Consider the following 19,401-nt stretch of genomic DNA (forward strand, 5'->3'; position numbering starts at 1 on the left):
GAGCCTGGTGAAAGCTATGAGAATTCGGAAGCAGGAAACTTTCGCAGTCCTGGCGCTACTGGTTACTAATTGAACGACCTTCGCAAGTAACCTAGCTTCTGTGAACCTGTTTTCTCATTTTCAAACGCGGTTGAATAACTACTTTTCAACTAGGATGTTATGAAAGGTACTAGGGTAAAGACAAAGGACTAGGTTCGCGTGGAGCCCAGTACTGCTGAAGGAAAGATACACGAGTTTCGAGGGAGACTAAGGAAAAGCAGCAAAGGACCCCAGAGGTGATATCCTTGGTAGCCTCAGCTTTTACACGATCTAAGTCCATCCTACGGCGGACACGCTCTCCTTCCACTGGAAAATGACTGCTTTGAAATAATTATTCTCTAACAGAAAGCTCCATTTCTCTAAACTTGGCTTCCCCGCCCAGTTTGCAAACGAGTCAGGGTTTCCTCACTGGCGGGGTAGGCTCGCCAAAAGCCAAGCGAGAGTCCCACGCTGCGCAGGGCGGGGGAATAATGGGGGCCCAGATAGGGGACATGCAGCCCAGGACGCCACCGCAGCCACAACCGCGGAGAGACCGCCCCTCCCGAGCCAGCCCCCGCACCGCCCCTTTTCGATTCGTTTGCATGACCTAGGGCGCGGTTTCCGGCGGCAGAGGCGTGTTTTCCGGTCGTCCCTTGGCTCGATTTTCTTCCGGGGAGGGACTTCCTTTCCATCATTGATAGGCGCCGGGCAGCTGAGCTGGTAGGAGGACCAAACGGGGAGGGTCGGTATGTCTGACCAGGGCTTATGTTCCTCCAAAGGGCGGCCAGGAGGATGCTCCTCCTCGCTCTTCTTTCTCGCCTTTTTCTGTGCACGACGCCTCGGTTTGCGTGGACGCCCTGGGCTTTTGGCACTACCGCCCACCTGAGGCTCTTCCGCTTCCTCTTTCCCCCCCAGGCTCCGCCCCATAGCGTCCCGTGGCCATGACGACCGCTCAGCGGGACTCCCTGGTGTGGAAGCTCGCGGGGCTGCTGCGGGAGTCCGGTGAGTGGACTTCCGGTTGAGCTGGGCCTCGGATGAGGTGGGGGTGGTGCCTTCTGCAGACACGCCCTGAGAGTCACGGAGTTACGACTGGTAGGGTCACCAGGTGTCAGAGTTCAATTTCTTTACTATTCCCAGGTTTGTTCGCCCTTACAGTGACCTTTGCCTGTGATAGCCCCAAACCCTAGCCGTCCTTTGAGGCCAAACTCCCTCCCTCTGTGCCTTCTCTGACTCTGTCAGAAGGAAGTGATCGTTACCTGACTAAAAGCCCCTGAGGACCAGGGACTGATCTCGGTCATAATCGTTGTGTAGCAAGGTACTAAGTACAGTAGATGGAAGCACGAGATTTGGAGTCGGACCCATCTGGGTTGGAATATCAACCCTCTTTCAAACTTGCCAAACTGTTTCCTGAGGCTCAGCTTTCCTCACACATTGCCAAAATGATTGTACTTAACAGTTGTGGGGATTCGTTGTAATTCATGTATTTAGTACAATGCCTGCAAGTATAGTAACTGCTTACACTTGGGAGCTATTGTTATTGTAATGACTTCCCTGGTGCTTGGCACTGTGCCTGGGCATAGTGGAGCCACAGTAGTTGTTGAGTACTTGGTTGGCATTAATTGTGGTAGAAAAAGCCTCAGCTTTGAGATTAAATAGGAGAAGTAACTTCCTGCCAATTATATGATCTCAATCAAGATTTTTCACTTTTTTGAACCTCAATTTTCATATCTGTAAGATGGGGTTAACAGTGCTCTTTGGGAGATTCTGAGAAGGTTTGAATGAGATATCAAAGTCATCTGGCACATACTACAGTTAATGTTAGCTGTCCTCCATCACTCCATGCTCCTATTGATGATATCTGTGGAAGCTCTCTTTCTAGCAGTTTTCTTTTCTTTCTTTTCTTCTTTTCGAGACAGAGTCTTGCTGTGTCACCTAGGCTGGAGTGCAGTGGCGCAATCTCAGCTCACTGCAACCTCCACCTCCCGGGATCAAGTGATTCTCCTGCCTCAGCCTCCTGAGTAGCTGGGACTACAGGTGTGCACCACCATGACCGGCTAATTTTTGTATTTTTAGTAGAGACGGGGTTTCACCATATTGGCCAGGTTGGTCTTGAACTCCTGACCTCAAGTGATTAACCTGCCTTGGCCTCCCAAAGTGCTAGGATTAAAGTCGTGAGGCACGGCACCTGGCCAGTAGTTTTATTTCCTGGCTTGTATTGATAACTTTGCAAATGTCTTATATCCTTCTCTGGGAGGAGACAACTAGGAGGCCCTTTGAGCATGGGAAGAGTCCTTGAACCATGTCTGTATCCATCCTCAGTGTCTAGTACATACAGAATCCTTCATGTCAGGTTGCAGGACTTGTTAATTTATTCAGCGATGAATGGTGGGTGTGTGAATGTGTGACTACAAGGAGGTAGCAGGAGAAGAGCTTTATGGCAGCAGAATAGTTTTGTATCTTGATTGCGTGGCTGCAGGAATGTATATAAACAGCATATAGCTATATTTACATATTGTACCAACATCAGTGTCCTGATTTTTTTTTTTCTTTTGAGACCGAGTCTCGCTCTGTCATCCAGGCTGGAGTGCAATGGTGTGATCTTGGCTCACTGCAACCCCCGCCTCTCAGGTTCAAGTGATTCTTCTGCCTCAGCCTCAGGAGTAGCTGGGACTACAGGCGTGTGCCACCATGCCCTGCTAATGTTTGTATTTGTAGGAGAGACGGGGTTTCAGCATATTGGCCAGGCTGGTCTTGAACTCCGGACCTCGTGATCCACCTGCTTTGGCCTCCCAAAGTGCTGGGATTACAGGCGTGAGCCACTGCGCCTGCCCTTTTTTTTTTTTTTTTGAGATGGAGTCTAGCTCTGTCACCCAGACTGGAGTGCAATGGCTCAATCTCGGCTCAGTGCAACCTCTGCCTCCTGGCTTCCAGTTGTTCTCCTGCCTCAGCCCCTCGAGTAGCTGGGATTACAGGCGTGTGTCACCATGCCCAGCTTAGAATATTTGTATTTTTAGTAGAGACGAGGTTAGAGTCCTAGAATAATTTTTTGTATTTTTAATGGAGACGGGGTTTCACTTTGTTGGCCAGGTTGGTCCTGAACTCCTGACCTCAAGTGATTAAGGCCTGCCTTGGCCTCCCAAAGTCCTGGGATTATAGGCCTGAGCCATGGCGCCCAGCTCAGTGTCCTGACTCTGATATTGTACTATAGCTATATAAAATGTAACCGTTAGGGAAAACTGGGTAAAGGATATAGGGGACCTTTCTGTACTGTTTCTGCAACATCCTTTGACTCTATACTTATTGTATTTTTTAAGCCAAAAAAAATTCCTTCATGCCTAGCTTGTAGCTGCACTTTTTTAGGTGCAGTGATGAATACCAGGGTGATCAAAAGATGCCCTCAAGGATGAAAGTCTCATTAGAGAGAGCATTTTTAACAGACAGCGGTAACAATGCCTTAGTGCTGTAACAAATAGTTATTCTTTTTATGGCATACTTTTTAGTATTGTTTGAAAGTTTCTACAGATGTGCTTTGCAATCAGAAAATGAAATAAAGATAAGACATCCAATTAACTTTTATGTAATAATGAGTGACTGCAATGTGAAAATTCAGCAATATTACTTCTTGAGGCGGCTTCCTGGAGGAGGCTGGTCTCAAGCTGGGTGGTGGAAGGGGGTGTTTCAGAACATGAGAGAACTGTGAACCAAGTTGGCTGTATTTCCAGCACTGTCAGTAGATGAGGCTCTTTTGAGCAGAAGGTGAAAGAAAATTTGGAAGAGTTGGTTGGAGTTGTGTAGCCAAGCAGTCTCATTAGGCTGAATGAAATGGTAGGACTTTTTTTTTTTTTTTGAAGATGAGGGGAGCCATTGAATGCTTTTGAGCTGTGAAGGAGATAGAAAATTTGATCCTGCAATAGAACATCTACAATATGGATTGGAGTGGGTATATTTTGGCATAGCAGAGTCTTAGAATAAAGGGAAAAATCTTTTCACTGTGTCTTCCCTCCTGTCTGCCCCTCTTTCTGCAGGGGATGTGGTCCTGTGTGGCTGTAGCACCCTGAGCCTACTCACTCCCACACTGCAACAGCTGAACCATGTATTTGAGCTGCACCTGGGGCCATGGGGCCCTGGCCAGACAGGCTTTGTGGCTCTGCCCTCTCATCCTGCTGACTCCCCTGTCATCCTTCAGCTTCAGTTTCTCTTCGATGTGCTGCAGAAAACGCTTTCACTCAAGGTTCTGGGTGTGGGGAAGGGGCAGGATGTGCAAGGAGCCCAAGAGAATGATGGAAGTTGGGGGTAGGGTGGGGGTGCAGAAGTCTGCACTGCCAGGATCCAGAGGATATCAGAGGTACCAGTGGTTGTGCTAAGAAAGGAATGTTGAGGACAGGGAGATCTGCTGTGCCTCAGTAAATGGAGTTATTTATTTATTTTTTTTCTTCAGCTGGTCCATGTTCCTGGTCCTGGCCCCCCAGGGCCCATCAAGATTTTCCCCTTCAAATCCCTTCGGCACCTGGAGGTATGAGGACACGGGGGGATGTTGGTGCACAGCACCCAACTTGAGGATGCCCCTTGGGGATGGGAAAGAGAAGGGCCTCTTCGGTGAGGAGGCCGGGCCTGAGTATACCCATTGCTCTGCAGTAATGTGATATCCACTGTCTTTCCATTTACTGCTTCCCTAAACCATAGCTGGGCTTTGTGGTCTTCTCCCTCCTCCCAACTAGGAGATATGGGGATGAGGTCTTTGTCTTCTGTGGGGTTCTGCCTTCCTCCCTCCCCTTTCCTTGTCCCAGCTCCGAGGTGTTCCCCTTCGCTCTCTGCATGGTCTCCGAGGCATCTACTCCCAGCTGGAGACCCTGATTTGCAGCAGGAGCCTCCAGACATTAGAGGTAAGGAGGGTGAGGGGTGAGCTCAGACGCCTCATCCTGAGAGACGTAGAGGACCGAGCTCTGATGTTCTTCCCTCTCTGCAGCTCTCCCTGCCTCCTGCTTCCTGCTAGACAGTGTCCCCACTCCCTCTCTGTGTTCCCACGGCACTCAGTACCTGCCTGTATATTTATAGTCGTACCTACTGTATTACATTATATATTCTAGTGTCTACTTTCCCACTCTCCCCACAGTGAGTTCTTGGGTCAGGGACCTGGGCTTTAAGCCTGTATCTTCAGATGGAGTTCAGTGTATAAAAAATGAATGAGTGACTGGGTGGTAGAGCTTGGCCTTGGCATGGGGAGGAGGGGGAGAGTGGGGTAATGAAGCACCCATCTGCCCACTCAGGAGCTCCTCTCAGCCTGCGGCGGTGACTTCTGCTCTGCCCTCCCTTGGCTGGCTCTGGTTTCTGCCAACTTCAGCTACAATGCACTGACCGCCTTAGACAGCTCCCTGGTGAGTGCCTGGAGAGGGTTTCCAGGAAGGGCAAGGCCAGGCCTTTGGGGAGGAGGGCCAGCTGGTTGACCAGATAGTATTGTAGTGAACATCGATTCTCTGCCTCTTTCCCATCTCTCTCAGCGCCTCTTGTCAGCTCTGCGTTTCTTGAACCTAAGCCACAATCAAGTCCAGGACTGTCAGGGATTCCTGATGGTGAGTATGGGCAGTCTGGCAGCTGGTACACCATGGGTCTTTGATTGCTCTGTTCTCACTCTCTCTCCATGACTGGCTTTTACTCCCACCTTGCTCTTGCCATGAGGGTGGAGCTGCATTCTGGGAGATAGCACTGCTTAGGCACTAGCATCAGACAAACCAGAGTTCAAATCTCAACTTCTAATACCTGTACAACTTGGAGCAAGTTAGTTACCTCTTGGTTTCTTTACCTGTAAAGTAGAAATCACAAGAGTACGTGCTTTTTTTTTTTTTTTTTTTGAGACGGAGTCTTGCTCTGTCACCCAGGTTGGAGTGCAATGGTGCAATCTCAGCTCACTGCAACCTCTGCCCCTGGGTTCAAGTAATTCTCCTGCCTAGCCTCCCAAGTAGTTGGGACTACAGGCCCATGCCACCACACCTGGCTAATTTTTATATTTTTAGTAGAGACAGGGTTTCACCATGTTAGTGAGGCTGGTCTTGAACTGCTGACCTCAAAGTGATTCACCCACCTCGGCCTCCCAAACCACGCCTGGCCAAATACCTGCTTTTATAGTATTAAAATGATTGTGAAGAAGTACCCAATGTTACTTAGTCTAGTGCCTAGCTCAGAAACTGGCAGCTTTTGTGATCATGACGAAGAACCTTTCTTCTGGGTCCTCCCATCCACCTGTCAGAGATAAAGCCGAACTAGTTAAAGTGGTAAGGACAGATTTTTATCAGTGATAAACTATTGCAGCGGGGAGGAGGGTGCAATGTGAACTGAACGCCACTTTAATTTGTGCGGAGGTGACTGGGCATTTTAAAAGGAGAGCGAGGGAATAGGAAGGGAAACTGTGAGGGTTTGAGCAGTGTAAGGGAAGTGGAAATGTACAAAAAGCAGAAGTGGAAGTTGGACCACATGAAGCCCTTCCGGGTTTGCTAAAAGTTAGGCTTCTACCTTCCCACAAAGACTGGGAGACGGGAGCCCTGTCATCAGGTGTTGGCTGGAACAAATGGGAAATTCTTTTGGCAGCCTTGACTTTTCCCAGGCAGGAACTTAAGGGGGCTAGAGTCGCCATTCTAGGGATGCATCCTTATGCTAGAACTTTGCTGTTTTTGTTCAAGTTTTTTACTGTGGGGGTTGGAGGAGTCAAAAAAATAATTTGTGTTGAATTTTGTTGAATTTGCGCTAAACAAGTCTGCAGTTCTTTTTTTTTTTTTTTTTTTTTTTTTCTTGAGATGGAGTCTTGCTCTGTCGCCCAGGCTGGAATGCAGTGGTGCGATCTCGGCTCACTGCAAGCTCCGCCTCCCAGGTTTACGCCATTCTCCTGCCTCAGCCTCCCGAGTAGCTGGGACTACAGGCGCCCGCCACCTCGCCCGGCTAATTTTTTGTATTTTTAGTAGAGACGGGGTTTCACTGTGTTAGCCAGGATGGTCTCGACCTCCTGACCTCGTGATCTGCCCGCCTCGGCCTCCCAAAGTGCTGGGATTACAAGCGTGAGCCACCGCACCCAGCCAAGTCTGCAGTTCTTAACAGGCCGAAGTTGAGGCCTAGTCAAAAAGAAGGCCCAGAGGGGCCCGAGTAGGGTTTGATCAAGGTGAGAATTTTTGTCAGTCCCTCCTCTAATTCGAGGAAAGAAGAGACACTCCTCCTTCCCCCGAACAATATCAATCCTGTTCTTCCTTGATCACTTCCTTTTATTCACTGAAAACCAACTGAGCCATTCGTTGGGAGTTGGTAGAGGATGAGTTTTGCTGGATGGTGCGAGTGACCGGGCATTTAATGGTGGACATTTCTATGGAAACAAAAAGGAAAACAGATGAATGGTTGAAACAGACTGTAAATCCATTTTCTGAGTCCAGAGGGCAGCCAGTTGAGATTTCTAGGTGTTGAGCTCTATGTTTCTTTAGGTGGTGGAATGAGGATAGCGGTGGCAACCAACGGCTTTCTTGGTTTGTAGTTTGAATGTTTGTGGTGACGGCATAGACAGTGTTGCAGTCATGCTTATTTCCCTGAACAGAGTCTGGAAGATACAGGAGTGTCAGTGGACTTTCTTTTTTTCTATTCTTTTCTTTCTTTCTTTTTTTTTTTTTTTTAATGAGACAGTGTTTTGCTCTTGTTGCCCAGGCTGGAGTGCAATGGCACGATCTCGGCTTACCGTCACCTCCGCCTCCTGGGTTCAAGCAATTCTCCTGCCTCAGCCTCCTGTGTAGCGCCCACCACCACACCCAGCTAATTTTGTATTTTTACAAATAAAAGTGAAAGATGGGGTTACAAGTAAAGATGGGGTTTCTCCATGTTGGTCAGGCTGGTCTCGAATTCCTGACCTCAGGTAATCTGCCTGCCTCGGCCTTCCAAAGTGTTGGGATTACAGGCGTGAGCCACCGCACCCGGCCTCAGTGGACTTTCTAAGGGGCTCATATCACAGTAGCTCCAGGCATGTAGGTTATCCACACGTGATCTGTAGATGATGTATCTTTTGAAGTTTGTATCACCTAGTCCAGCTTTAGCTCATAGGGCTTTTGTTAAGATCCTGGGGGGAGGCCTGGTGCAGTGGCTTATGCCTGTAATCCCAGCTCTTTGGGAGGCCAAGGTGGGTGGATCATCTGAGGTCGGGAGTTCGAGACCAGCCTGACCAACATGGAGAAACCCCATCTCTACAAAAATGCAAAATTGGCCAGGTATGGTGGTGCATGCCTGTAATCCCAGCTACTCGGGAAGGCTGAGGCAAGAGAATCGCTTGAGCCCGGGGGGCGGAGGTTGCAGTGAGCAGAGATCACGCCATTGCACTCCAGCCTGGGCAACAGGAGTGAAACTACATCTCAAAAAAAAAAAAAAAAAAGATCCTTGGGGGAAAGGGCAGCTATAAGTCACCTAAAATTCCACTAAGGATCTGGGCACTCAGGTTTTAGTTCTCAGTGATGCCAAGTTGGGAGGAAGAAAATTGGAAATGTTAGTTTAGAAAATTGCAGCCAAATAATGAAGAAAAGGAGAAGAATTGAGACTTTGGTAAGGGCTGATGTGTAAGTTAGCAGGACCCATTCCAATTTACAGGTAGATAATACAACTTCAAAGAACATGAACAGGACTAGAATCTGGTAACCCATAAGGATATGTTAATAGTTTTTTCATTAAAACAGATTTCTCTAAGGTCACTCCCCTTTTGATTAAAAACAGTGAAAGTAGGATTATTCTTTTTTACAGAATAAGTCTGATCCTGTTAGATTTGGTCTGCCTGTTTACATCAGTGTAGTAAGAATGGTAATTGACCACAGAGGCCCTTTTTAAGTTTGCTTTCCTGGAACTTTTTATAAGGACTCTCAGACTGGACTTTTAAACCCTCTCGAGGTTAGGAAGCCAACCTCGAATGTGCCATCAGACTTCACGTAGAGTACCTGTAGATTTGTGAATTCTCTTCTTAACGTCTCCAAAATATCCTAAGATTCCTGGGCCTGCCAGGATCTAGCCTTTGCCACTAATTTGTAAGTCTGGGAACCCTGTAAGCCAAGTAGCAGGCTGGTTTTTCCAAGAGGGCTTTGTAAGCATTGGCTCCGTAGAGTCAGCTTTAGTTCCTTAAAACTGTCTGGCCATATCTGATTTTATGTATTATTTTAAAACATGCCATTCCAGTTATATTTTAAAAGTCCAGTCAAAACCTAGTTATGTAACCAATTTTCCCAATTATGTCCTGTTACAAGGAGGGCTGACCCTACTGAACCTGTGAAAATAACCATATTGCCACGTAAATAAGAATGTCCAATGGGAGTTCCTGAATTCTGGAGGGATCAGGCATGGAGAAAAGATAAATGCTTCATATATATTTTTTATAAAAGTATAATTTACTAAACTGTTTCATGTGATAGATCACATAAAAGAAAAGGGAAAGAGGTTCCTTATATCCAGAAAATAGGACATTCAAGAACCAACAGTATTTTAAACAAAAGCCATTAAAACTATACTCATTCTTCACCAGTTCATTCAGTTTTATGTAGTCAATTCTTACTGTGCTTGATCTTGGGTTAGCAGTGTTATGAATCCATCAGCTTTTTCATTAGAGTTTTGGAAATTCTGACTTGGTCCAGTGGTATGATAATCAAAGTTGTTTAAGCAATACCACCAGAAGCCTTTGCCCTGGAGGACCTAGCATAGTCCTTTTCTATGGGTCTCTGCAACAGTCTCTTTTTGTTGAAGGTGAGTACTCTGGGCTGTAGCCAATTGTAAGAACTTTTAGGAAGCAGGGTAAAGCAGTAACTCTCTGGATGACAAGAGTTAAATGGTCTGATTCCATGAGTTTTTTTTTTTTTTTTTTTAAACCCTCAGTTGGTTGCTTTTGAAGGTCTCTGAGTCCCTTGAGACCCCCAGTGGGGGCAAAGGACCTAAACTTTGAGTGACTGTAGGGAGTTGAGGGTCTGGAATATGAAGGGAAAGGTCTAGCAGGGTGAGTAGGGGTGAAGAAGGAGGGGACTTGAAGGGTAACCTGTCAGGGGTCAGGGGAGCTGAAGGAAAGAGGACAGGTGGGAGAAGGAGGAAAGGGGAGAAGAGGTGATGCGGATGGGGGCTCTTAGAGGAGCCAGACTGGGGAGATCTTAAGTTTCCTAAATAAGCCGTTGAAGTTCCAGATTATCCTTAGTAGAGTGTTGCCAACAGGAAAGGAAATGGACAGAGTTAGTGCCGTAGTGGTGACATATACTGTATAGTCAGCAGTGGTTTGAGAAGAGGGTTTCAGTTGGCTGTGAAGTTCATGGGAGGAACAGGATCAAGGATGGAAAACAGAGAGGACTCAAAACACAGCCATGAAGTACTTTTAGCCCAGGAGTCAGGGAGTGAATTCTTGCTTGAAACAGAGTGAGGAAGAACTTCCAGCCTAGGAGGTGCCTTTCACATCAAGCTTGGGACTCTAACCAAGCTTCGTGAGTGTACTTGGAATCATGAGAGTCAAAAGCTTCCTCACTGTGCTTCAGTGGACGTTTGTCACAGGCACTGGGCTGGGAGTCAGACTCACTGATGAATCCCCATTGATCAGTCAGGAGCGAAGGCAAAGGCATCAAAAGTATGCAGCTTGGGGTCCCAAGTAAGAGGGCTGGGGGTGTCTGACAATGAATCTGACCCAATCCAAGTCATGGCACTAGGTGGCTGTCATGGATAATGCTGGACACTAGATTTTAATCAGTAATAAACAATTGCAGTAGTGAAGAGGGTCAAGTGTAGCCCATTTTTGTGCAGGGGTCACTGTTATTTTATGTATTTTTTCTAGATGGAGTCTTGCTCTGTCACCCAGGCTGGAGTGCAGTGGTGCCTGCAGGTTCAAGTGATTCTCGTGCCTCAGCCTCCCAAGTAGCTGGGATTACAAGTGTGTGCCACCACGCCCAGCTAATTTTTGTATTTTTAGTAGAGATGGGGTTTCACCATGTTGGCCAGGCTAGTCTCGAACTTCTGGCCTCAAGTGATCTGCCCTCTTTGGCCTCCCAGCGTGCTGGGATTACCGGCGTGAGCCACTGTGCCTGGCCAGTTGGGCATTTTAAAAGGTGGGGGAGTGGGCAGGGGAATGGTGGGGCCTTGAGCAGAGCTGGGGAAGTGGAAATCAGGTTGGTCCACGTGAAACCCATCTGGGTTTGCTAACTAACTGGCACTTATCAAAATAAGACCCTTACCCTTTTACAGAGACTGGGAGATGGGGCCCTATCTTTAGGAGCTGGCTGAAACAAATGGGAAATTCTTTTGGCAGCTTTGACTTTTCCCAGGCAGGAACTTAAGGGGGTTGGAGTCGCCATGCTCAAGATGTGACCTTGAACTGTTAGGAACAGTGCTGGTGTTGTTCAAGTCTTTTAACGTGGGAGTAGGGGTGGATGAAATCATTTGTGCCGAGCGTGTGCAGTTTTATATAGGCCAAGGTTGAGGCCTAGTCTAGAAGGGATCTCAGAGGACCCTGACTAGAGTTTGGTCAATGAGAGAATCTTTTTCACCCCTTTACCCCTGCCAGGATTTGTGTGAACTCCACCATCTGGACATCTCCTATAATCGCCTGCATTTGGTGCCAAGAATGGGACCCTCAGGGGCTGCTCTGGGGATCCTGATACTGCGAGGCAACGAGCTTCGGAGCCTGCATGGTGAGTGGGGGTGTGTGATGGGGCAAGCACGGAGGGGAAGGGGGAGAGTGAGGTTCGGGCTGGCCTGGGTACCACGTGCCTCTAGAGCCTTGAGAGGGCTTATGGGGAGTGCAGGGGTGCTCCGGCTGGTCTTTCTGCTTCACCCTCCCCGAGTGCATGTACCACACTCACCTGTGCGTACTCATCCGCATGCCCTTCCTTCCTTCTTGCCCCCGTCCCAGGCCTGGAGCAGCTGAGGAATCTGCGGCACCTGGATTTGGCATACAACCTACTGGAAGGACATAGGGAGCTGTCGCCACTGTGGCTGCTGACTGAGCTCCGCAAGGTAAGATGGCAGTGCATCAGGGGCCTGAGAGCCACCCTTGCACCCACCCCCCCATGCTGGTTTGGTCAGTGCCTTCTTCACACAGGGAGGGCCAGGGCCCCAGGCCCTCCTCATTCTCCCCTTCCTGCCCCTCAGCTCTACCTGGAGGGGAACCCTCTTTGGTTCCACCCTGCGCACCGAGTGACCACTGCCCAGTACTTGTCACCTCGGGCCAGGGAGGCTGCTACTGGCGTGAGTGATCGTCCTGTGTCCACTCTGCTTCCTCTTTCCTGCCCAGTCCTCCCCTACCTTGCACCCTCTTGCCATCCCTGGGTGAGGGGCCGAGGACCTGGACCCTGCTTACTGTGTTGTCAATACCTGGAACTCAGCAGGATGGGTCCCACCACATACTCCCTTCCCCACCCTTTTTGTCTTTGCTCAGTTCCTTCTCGATGGCAAGGTCTTGTCGCTGACAGATTCTCAGGTCGGTGTGGTCAGGGGGCAAGAACTGTTGGGGAAGACTTGAAGGGAGGGCCCTGGGGAGAGAACAGAGGGCTGGCTGGTGACAGGGTCTTCCTGGTCAGTGGAAAGTAGGGTCCCGCCTTTTGACTGGCTTGGGCAAGGCAGAGGTGCACCCAGTCTCCATCCTCTCTCTCCTTCCTGTTGTCAAATACCAGACTCACACATCCTTGGGGCTCAGCCCCACGGGCCCACCTTTGCCCTGGCCAGTGGGGAGTACTCCTGAAACCTCAGGTGGCCCTGACCTGAGTGACAGCCTCTCCTCGGGGGGTGTTTTGGCCCAGGCCCCACTTCATAAGGTTAAGGTAAGCAGCGTCTTCCACTGCCTCATGCCTGGGGTGGGTTGGGTGTCTCTCTGGGGACTCTGGGCTGCAGTGGGCAGGGAATGGTAGGAACTGTGCTTGCACGTGGTCGGGGTTTCTTTGATAGGTTGGATGGCCAGCCGTGGGTGGCAGGGCTGGAGGCTTGGCTTTCACAGAACTTCTTCCCTCCACTAACCTCAGAGCCGAGTCCGTGTAAGGCGGGCAAGCATCTCTGAACCCAGTGATACGGACCCGGAGCCCCGAACTCTGAACCCCTCTCCAGCTGGTAAGTCAGCTTCACCCCACTAACCTCTCTTGTCCACGTCCAGCTCACTCTGATTTTTAAGTTACGGTGAAGGTCTGCTGGAAGAAATGTTATTTTTTGTTGGTAGAGTATTATAGAGGGCTTCTTAGTCTTTCTTCTTTTCTTTTCGTTTAGAGAAAGGAGAAGACTGCTTCTGGGAGCATTTTGAAAACTTTTCGAGGAACGTTAATTTTGTGGGGTGTCAAGAGATCATGTAGGCCAGGTGCAGTGGCTTACATCTGTAATCCCAGCACTTTGGGAGGCCGAGGTGGGAGGATTGCCCGAGCCCAGGAGTTTGAGACCAGCTTGGGCAACATAGAGAGATGCCCATTTCTACAAAAAAATGTTTAAATTAGCCTGACATGGTGGTGTGCACCTGTAGTCCTATCTGCTTGGGAGACTGAGGCAGGAGGATCGCTAGAGCCTGATAGTTCAAGGTTGCAGTGAGCTGTGATTGTGCCACTGCACTCTAACCTGGTGACCGAATAAGACCCTATCTCTTAAAAAAACTAAAACCCAAAACCAAAAGAAAGTACATATGTGTGTATATAAAGTACCAAAAGAAAGTACATATATATATATAAATAAATAATAGGATTGTGGCCAGAGAAGTTTGGGAAATGTGAGGTTGAAGAGAAATAGATGTGTTCGCTGCAGGCCATCTCAGGACCTTTAGGATGCTGTCATGCATGCTGAGTCTCCAGAAGCAGCATAGGATGCACAGCTTGGATTGATTGCACTTGACCACAGTGTTCCATAGGACACACTTCAGTACATGCCGTGGAGGAGACGCCTGTAGCTTCCCTTGCCCCTGTCCCCATACACAGTCCATTGCCCCCTCATTGCTGAGGAGCACCATTGAAGGATTTGGGGCCATCTGTGTGGGGTGGGCTTGCTCAGCTCTGGGTTCTCCTCCTGCCCAGGATGGTTCGTGCAGCAGCACCGGGAGCTGGAGCTCATGAGCAGCTTCCGGGAACGGTTTGGCCGCAACTGGCTGCAGTACAGGAGTCACCTGGAGGCCTCTGGAAACCCTCTGCCGGCCACCCCCACCACTCCTGCCCCCAGCGCACCTCCAGCCAGCTCCCAGGGCCCCGACACTACACCCAGACCTTCACCCCTGCAGGAGGAAGCCAGAGGCCCCCGGGAGTCACCACAAAAAATGTCAGAGGCGGAGCCACAGGAGGAGGAGGAGGAGAAGGAGGGGGAGATGGTGGAACAGGGAGAAGAGGAGGCAGGAGAGGAGGAAGAAGAGGAGCAGGACCAGAAGGAAGTGGAAGGTGAGCCCGCTGTGGGCTGGGGCGAGCTGGGCCAGGGGCCGTTGGGATGTTTGTGAGTGGTGGGGCCTGGTGGGTGGAGGGCCAGTACGGGGGAGGGCAGCGTGTGGGTACTTTCCCTCCCTGCAGGGCTTCTCTCGGTCTCTCCACAGCGGAGCTCTGTCGCCCCATGTTGGTGTGTCCCCTGGAGGGGCCTGAGGGCATGCGGGGCAGGGAATGCTTTCTCAGGGTCACTTCTGCCCACCTGTTTGAGGTGGAACTCCAAGCAGCTCGCACCTTGGAGCGACTGGAGCTCCAGAGTCTGGAGGCTGCTGAGATAGAGCTAGAGGCCCAGGCCCAGAGGTCACCTGGGCCCACGGTGAGTTGGGGGCGGCAGGGCTCTGAAGGAGCCAGCTATGGGCACATGGCTGTTGTGTGCCCTGCACTGGGCTGGGCATTTCCCACAGTCTCTCCTAGGCACTAGGAGTCGAGGAGGGGAGCCTCAGAGGTCACAAGCGCTCGGGAGGCTGGCTGAGGAGCAGGGATTCCGTGCTCGAGCTTGAACGTCAGCACAGGCCTTTAACAGGCTCCAGAGCTCCTGCCGTCCTCCACGCTCTCAGCATCCCCTCATCCCTCTGATCACCGCTCCTGCTGTTTTTCACCCGGTCCCCCTCTTCTGTGCAGGGCTCAGATGTGCTCCCTGGAGCCCCCGTCCTCAGTCTGCGCTTCTCCTACATCTGCCCTGACCGGCAGTTGCGTCGCTATTTGGTGTTGGAGCCTGATGCCCACGCAGCTGTCCAGGTGATGGGGCCTAGAGTAGGGGCCCAGGAGGCTGTGGGGACTAAGACAGCCAGAGGGGAGTGGCAGCAGGCCTGAGGGCCAGGGGCCTGTGGGAGGTGTCCATCTGGGGTCCGCCTGCTCACAGCTGCCTCTGATCCACCCTCTGTCAGGAGCTGCTGGCCGTGTTGACCCCAGTCACCAACGTGGCTCGGGAACAGCTTGGGGAGGCCAGGGACCTCTTGCTGGGTAGGTTCCAGTGTCTACGCTGTGGCCATGAGTTCAAGCCAGAGGAGCCCAGGCTGGGATTGGACAGTGAGGAAGGCTGGAGGCCTCTGTTCCAAAAGACAGGTACAAGGCCTGCCCTTGACCTCTCTGCCCACACGCCTCCACGGTTGCAGGGAAAGTGGCTCTGTGTAGGGGAGTGTGAAGGGGGAGCCCCAGGGAGAAGGGGCTAGAGTGGAGACCAGTTGTTCTGCCTGGAGGAAAAAGAAAACCGCCTGCCTGCTGCATTTACAAAAAGGAAAACAGAAAAAAAGAAGAAACTATATCCTGTTTTGTTTTTTTTTGATTTTTTTCTTTTAATTCTAAAAGTCAGGAAGTGCAATCTCTGTAACTGTGCTTGAACTCATTATTTTTTTATAACTTGAAACCTTGTTGTGTTGGGGTTTTTTTTGGCTGATATTTCAGACACTACATAAAACCTGACGAGCCCTCACGCAGTATTGGATGGTGGTGCTGCACCTGCCAGCAAGTGTAGCTGTTGAGTGACATGCTCAGGGAGTTGGCTTGGTTTGTCCTTCCCGGCTGACCTTGGAAGCTACATAATGTCCTGTGGCATTTCTTCATGCGCTAATCCTTAAAACAAGAATTGTTTCTGTTGTAGACCAGTCAGAAAGTACTATCTTTGAAGAAGACATTGAAGAAGAAATAAATATTCTTGGTAACAGCTATGTGGAAATGCCAGAATTTTATTAGCCAGTTTTCTCTTCTTGGCGGCAGCTGGAGCAGGGGTTTACATTTTATTCAGAAAATGGAGCCCAGCTCTGTTCCCCACTGTGAACTGGCCTGGGCATGCAGCCTTAGCGACACAGCGCAAACAGAAACAGCCGCCAGACCCTCCGGGACCCTGGCTCTACACCATGAGTCGCTGTGGACTCTGGAGCCTCTTCCATGATGGCGTTATTAGTGAACACTACTGTGGGCTCTGTTCTCCTTTCATTTTTTTTTTTTTTGAGACGGAGTCTCGCTCTGTCGCCCAGGCTGGAGTGCAGTGGCACGACTGCGGCTCACTGCAAGCTCCGCCTCCTGGGTTCACGGCATTCTCCGGCCTCAGCCTCCCTAGTAGCTGGGACTACAGGCGCCCGCCACCACGCCCAGCTAATTTTTTTGCATTTTTAGTAGAGAAGGAGTTTCACGGTGTTAGCCAGGATGGTCTCAATCTCCTGACCTCGTGATCTGCCAGCCTCCCAAAGTGCTGGGATTACAGGCATGTGCCACCGTGCCTGGCCAACCATTCTTTCATTTGCACCTCAGTTACCTCCTCTGAACAAAGAAGGGAATGAACTCACCCCATGGTGCTGTTATGCTATTTCGATGTGACAGTAAGGCACCAAGCAGAGGGCCTGGCACAACACAAAGGTCCCCTGTAAATGGTAGCTGCTGCTGTTGCCCCAAGCTATATGGTCCTGGGCAGCGTGTGTAAAGGGTTTAATCTTTTCTTTCCTCTTTGCAAAATGGGATAGGGAGAGTTTCTCTGGTAATGAAATGAGATCATACTGGCATGGGAGCCAGCACACGCCCAGCACAGTGCAGCTGCTCAGAGTGCTGCTTCTCTCATTGCTGATCCATGTCCTGATTCCTTCCCGGCTTCCTGACACTAAGGATGGGTATAAGAAAGACTCCATTGTCATCCCTAATTTATAGACGAGGAACCAGGTTCACAGAGCTTAGATGACTTGCCCTTGATTACAGAGCCATTAATTGATGGAGCCTAGAATTGGACCCAAATATGGCAAGAGAGTTCTCTCTGTCTTTCGAGACCTGTTGATTTTGGTCCCTCAGACGTTGCTAGGAGAGCCCTGAAGTACTTGATCAGCCCAAGTCTGTAGAAGGGCGTTAGAGCAGGGCCTGGTTGTGTTTGACCCAGTCAGAGAGGGCCTAGAGTTAGAAGGTAGAGTGTACTTTGAGGAGGTAGTGGGCCAGGGTTAGCTCATCCCTCCCTGGGATGGGGAGTGATCAGTCGGCAGCTATGCTGGGAGAGGGGGAGCTGGTGGGCTGGGGCGTGGTGGTTGTGTATGAAGCTGGAGACTTGGGCTCGGGGAAGACCTGAGAGTGGGGAAGGAACATCGTGAGCATGGTGGGAGTTGTGGCACTTTGTGGGGGAGGCTCATGGGGACCGTGTCCATCCTCCCTCCAGAATCTCCTGCTGTGTGTCCTAATTGTGGTAGTGACCACGTGGTTCTCCTGACTGTGTCCGGGGGAACCCCCAACAGTGAGCAGAAACAGGGAGAGCAGTCTCTACCTCCCTCTTCGTCTGCCAGCCCTGTCTGCCACCCTCCTGGCCATGGTGACCACCATGACAGGGCCAAGAACAGCCCACCTCAGGCACCGAGCACCTGTGACCACAGTAGTTGGAGCCTCAGTCCCCGTGAGTATAGGCAAAACAAGACATAGATGGGTTTGGGGAAGGGAAGGGACACTGATGGGGAGGTGGAGATGGAGCCCAGGGCCTGCCACGGGCAGGCTGATGCCCCATCATTGCCCTCAGCCCCTGAGCGCTGTGGCCTCCGCTCTGTGGACCACCGACTCCGGCTCTTCCTGGATGTTGAGGTGTTCAGCGATGCCCAGGAGGAGTTCCAGTGCTGCCTCAAGGTCTGTGCTCCCTGACACTGCCCATGCCCCCAGCTGGCCAGGGCGCCCACTCGTTTCCATCATAGCCAGCTGAGTCAGATCAAACACTCTGGAGTCACCTGATGTTGGCTTCTGGTTTCAACCCCAGCAGCTGCTTGCTGTGTGGCTGTGGACCCATTCCTTGGTATTTGAGTCCCAGTTGTTGCCCATCTGCAATGGAGATAGCGATGCCTCCCTTACACACTGGATTGCGTCAGAGGTCGTGTTAAAGCTGCCCAGCCCCTGGCACTCATCAATGGGGCCTCCTAGCATTATTTTAAACCCATGATGTTGTTAGGCCTTTGTTGTGCACCTTTTGTGCTAGACACTGAGGATCTACAGATCCATTTTGCCCTTGATCTTACAGTCTGGTTTGAGAAGTTCACAATGATTGTGCAATATGCAAGTGCTGTAATCAGGCTAAGGCCCTAAAAGGGGTATCTGGTCCAGCTTGAGTGGGTCAAGGAGTCTTCCTGGGAGGTGATGTCTAAGCTAAGTCTTGAAGGATAAGTTAAGGAGTAGGGAGGAAAAGAATGTATTAGGTAAAGGAAGCAGCAAATGCATGGAGGCCCAAGACTGTCACCGGTAGGGGGAACTGCCCAGGATGAAGGCATCTGGATGTGCCGGGTGAGGGACAGGGTCCCGAGAGGACTCTGGGGGGCTGGCAGGGGCCAGGTCAGGAGCTGCCTCCTGTGTCTGCCAAGGAGTTTGGACTTGGTTTTGAGGGCCACCGGGAGCCACTGAAGGCTTTGAAATGGGGCATTGATGGTCAGTTTTGTGCCTTAGAACAGTTAGTCTGGTGGAGCGTGGAGTGGGTGAGGTGACGGGCAGGGAAGCCAGCTGCCTACAGTCTGAGCGGGCAGGGGCTGCAAGGCACGGAGCGATGGTGGATGAAGAGGCTGTCGAGTGTCAGGGAAGCTCCCTAGACTGGTGGGTGGGCAGTGGGAAGGTCAGGCCGAGGGTGCTGTCACCAGGAACTCGGCTTTCAGTCTGGCCCCACCTCCCCAGACCTCCCATCAGGTGTCTCACCAACTTCCTCTTCCCTCAGGTGCCAGTGGCATTGGCAGGCCACACCGGGGAGTTCATGTGCCTTGTGGTTGTGTCTGACCACAGGCTGTACCTGTTGAAGGTGACTGGGGAGATGCGGTGAGCGAGGGGGGAGATGTGGTGAGCGAGGGGGGAGATGGGGCGAGCAAAGGGGGAGATGAGGCGAGTGAAGGGGGAGATGGGGTGAGCGAGGGGGAGATGGGGCGAGTGAAGGGGGAGATGGGGCGAGTGAGGCGGGGAGATGCGGTGAGCGAGGGGGGAGATGGGGCGAGTGAGGGGGGTAGATGGGTGGGGCGAGCGAGGGGGTAGATGGGGCGAGCGAGGGGGG

The 19,401-nt window shown here is 50.9% G+C and overlaps 1 protein-coding gene across 3 annotated transcripts in view; it reads left to right on the plus strand.

The window, feature by feature from the left end:
• Nucleotides 1-664: 664 nt before the first annotated feature.
• Nucleotides 665-19,401, plus strand: part of STK11IP (serine/threonine kinase 11 interacting protein) — a 22,409-nt gene continuing 3,672 nt past the window's right edge. The window contains exons 1-20 of one of the 3 annotated variants that reach the window (XM_023222095.1): nucleotides 665-738; nucleotides 934-1,020; nucleotides 4,044-4,249; nucleotides 4,457-4,531; nucleotides 4,806-4,901; nucleotides 5,286-5,393; nucleotides 5,517-5,588; nucleotides 11,549-11,675; nucleotides 11,897-12,000; nucleotides 12,136-12,231; nucleotides 12,422-12,463; nucleotides 12,657-12,803; nucleotides 13,002-13,086; nucleotides 14,028-14,381; nucleotides 14,531-14,736; nucleotides 15,042-15,158; nucleotides 15,308-15,485; nucleotides 17,554-17,784; nucleotides 17,905-18,008; nucleotides 19,075-19,172. In XM_023222095.1, the coding sequence (XP_023077863.1) occupies nucleotides 960-1,020; nucleotides 4,044-4,249; nucleotides 4,457-4,531; nucleotides 4,806-4,901; nucleotides 5,286-5,393; nucleotides 5,517-5,588; nucleotides 11,549-11,675; nucleotides 11,897-12,000; nucleotides 12,136-12,231; nucleotides 12,422-12,463; nucleotides 12,657-12,803; nucleotides 13,002-13,086; nucleotides 14,028-14,381; nucleotides 14,531-14,736; nucleotides 15,042-15,158; nucleotides 15,308-15,485; nucleotides 17,554-17,784; nucleotides 17,905-18,008; nucleotides 19,075-19,172 (2,507 nt within the window). In that variant the 5' untranslated portion in view covers nucleotides 665-738; nucleotides 934-959. Of the gene's footprint in view, nucleotides 765-933; nucleotides 1,021-4,043; nucleotides 4,250-4,456; nucleotides 4,532-4,805; nucleotides 4,902-5,285; nucleotides 5,394-5,516; nucleotides 5,589-11,548; nucleotides 11,676-11,896; nucleotides 12,001-12,135; nucleotides 12,232-12,421; nucleotides 12,464-12,656; nucleotides 12,804-13,001; nucleotides 13,087-14,027; nucleotides 14,382-14,530; nucleotides 14,737-15,041; nucleotides 15,159-15,307; nucleotides 15,486-17,553; nucleotides 17,785-17,904; nucleotides 18,009-19,074; nucleotides 19,173-19,401 lie in introns of all 3 variants that reach the window. The other 2 variants (XM_023222084.1, XM_023222091.1) reach the window with 2 other exon arrangements.

Source organism: Piliocolobus tephrosceles, chromosome 11, assembly GCF_002776525.5.
Source record: "Piliocolobus tephrosceles isolate RC106 chromosome 11, ASM277652v3, whole genome shotgun sequence".
Taxonomy (NCBI): Eukaryota; Metazoa; Chordata; class Mammalia; order Primates; family Cercopithecidae; genus Piliocolobus; species Piliocolobus tephrosceles.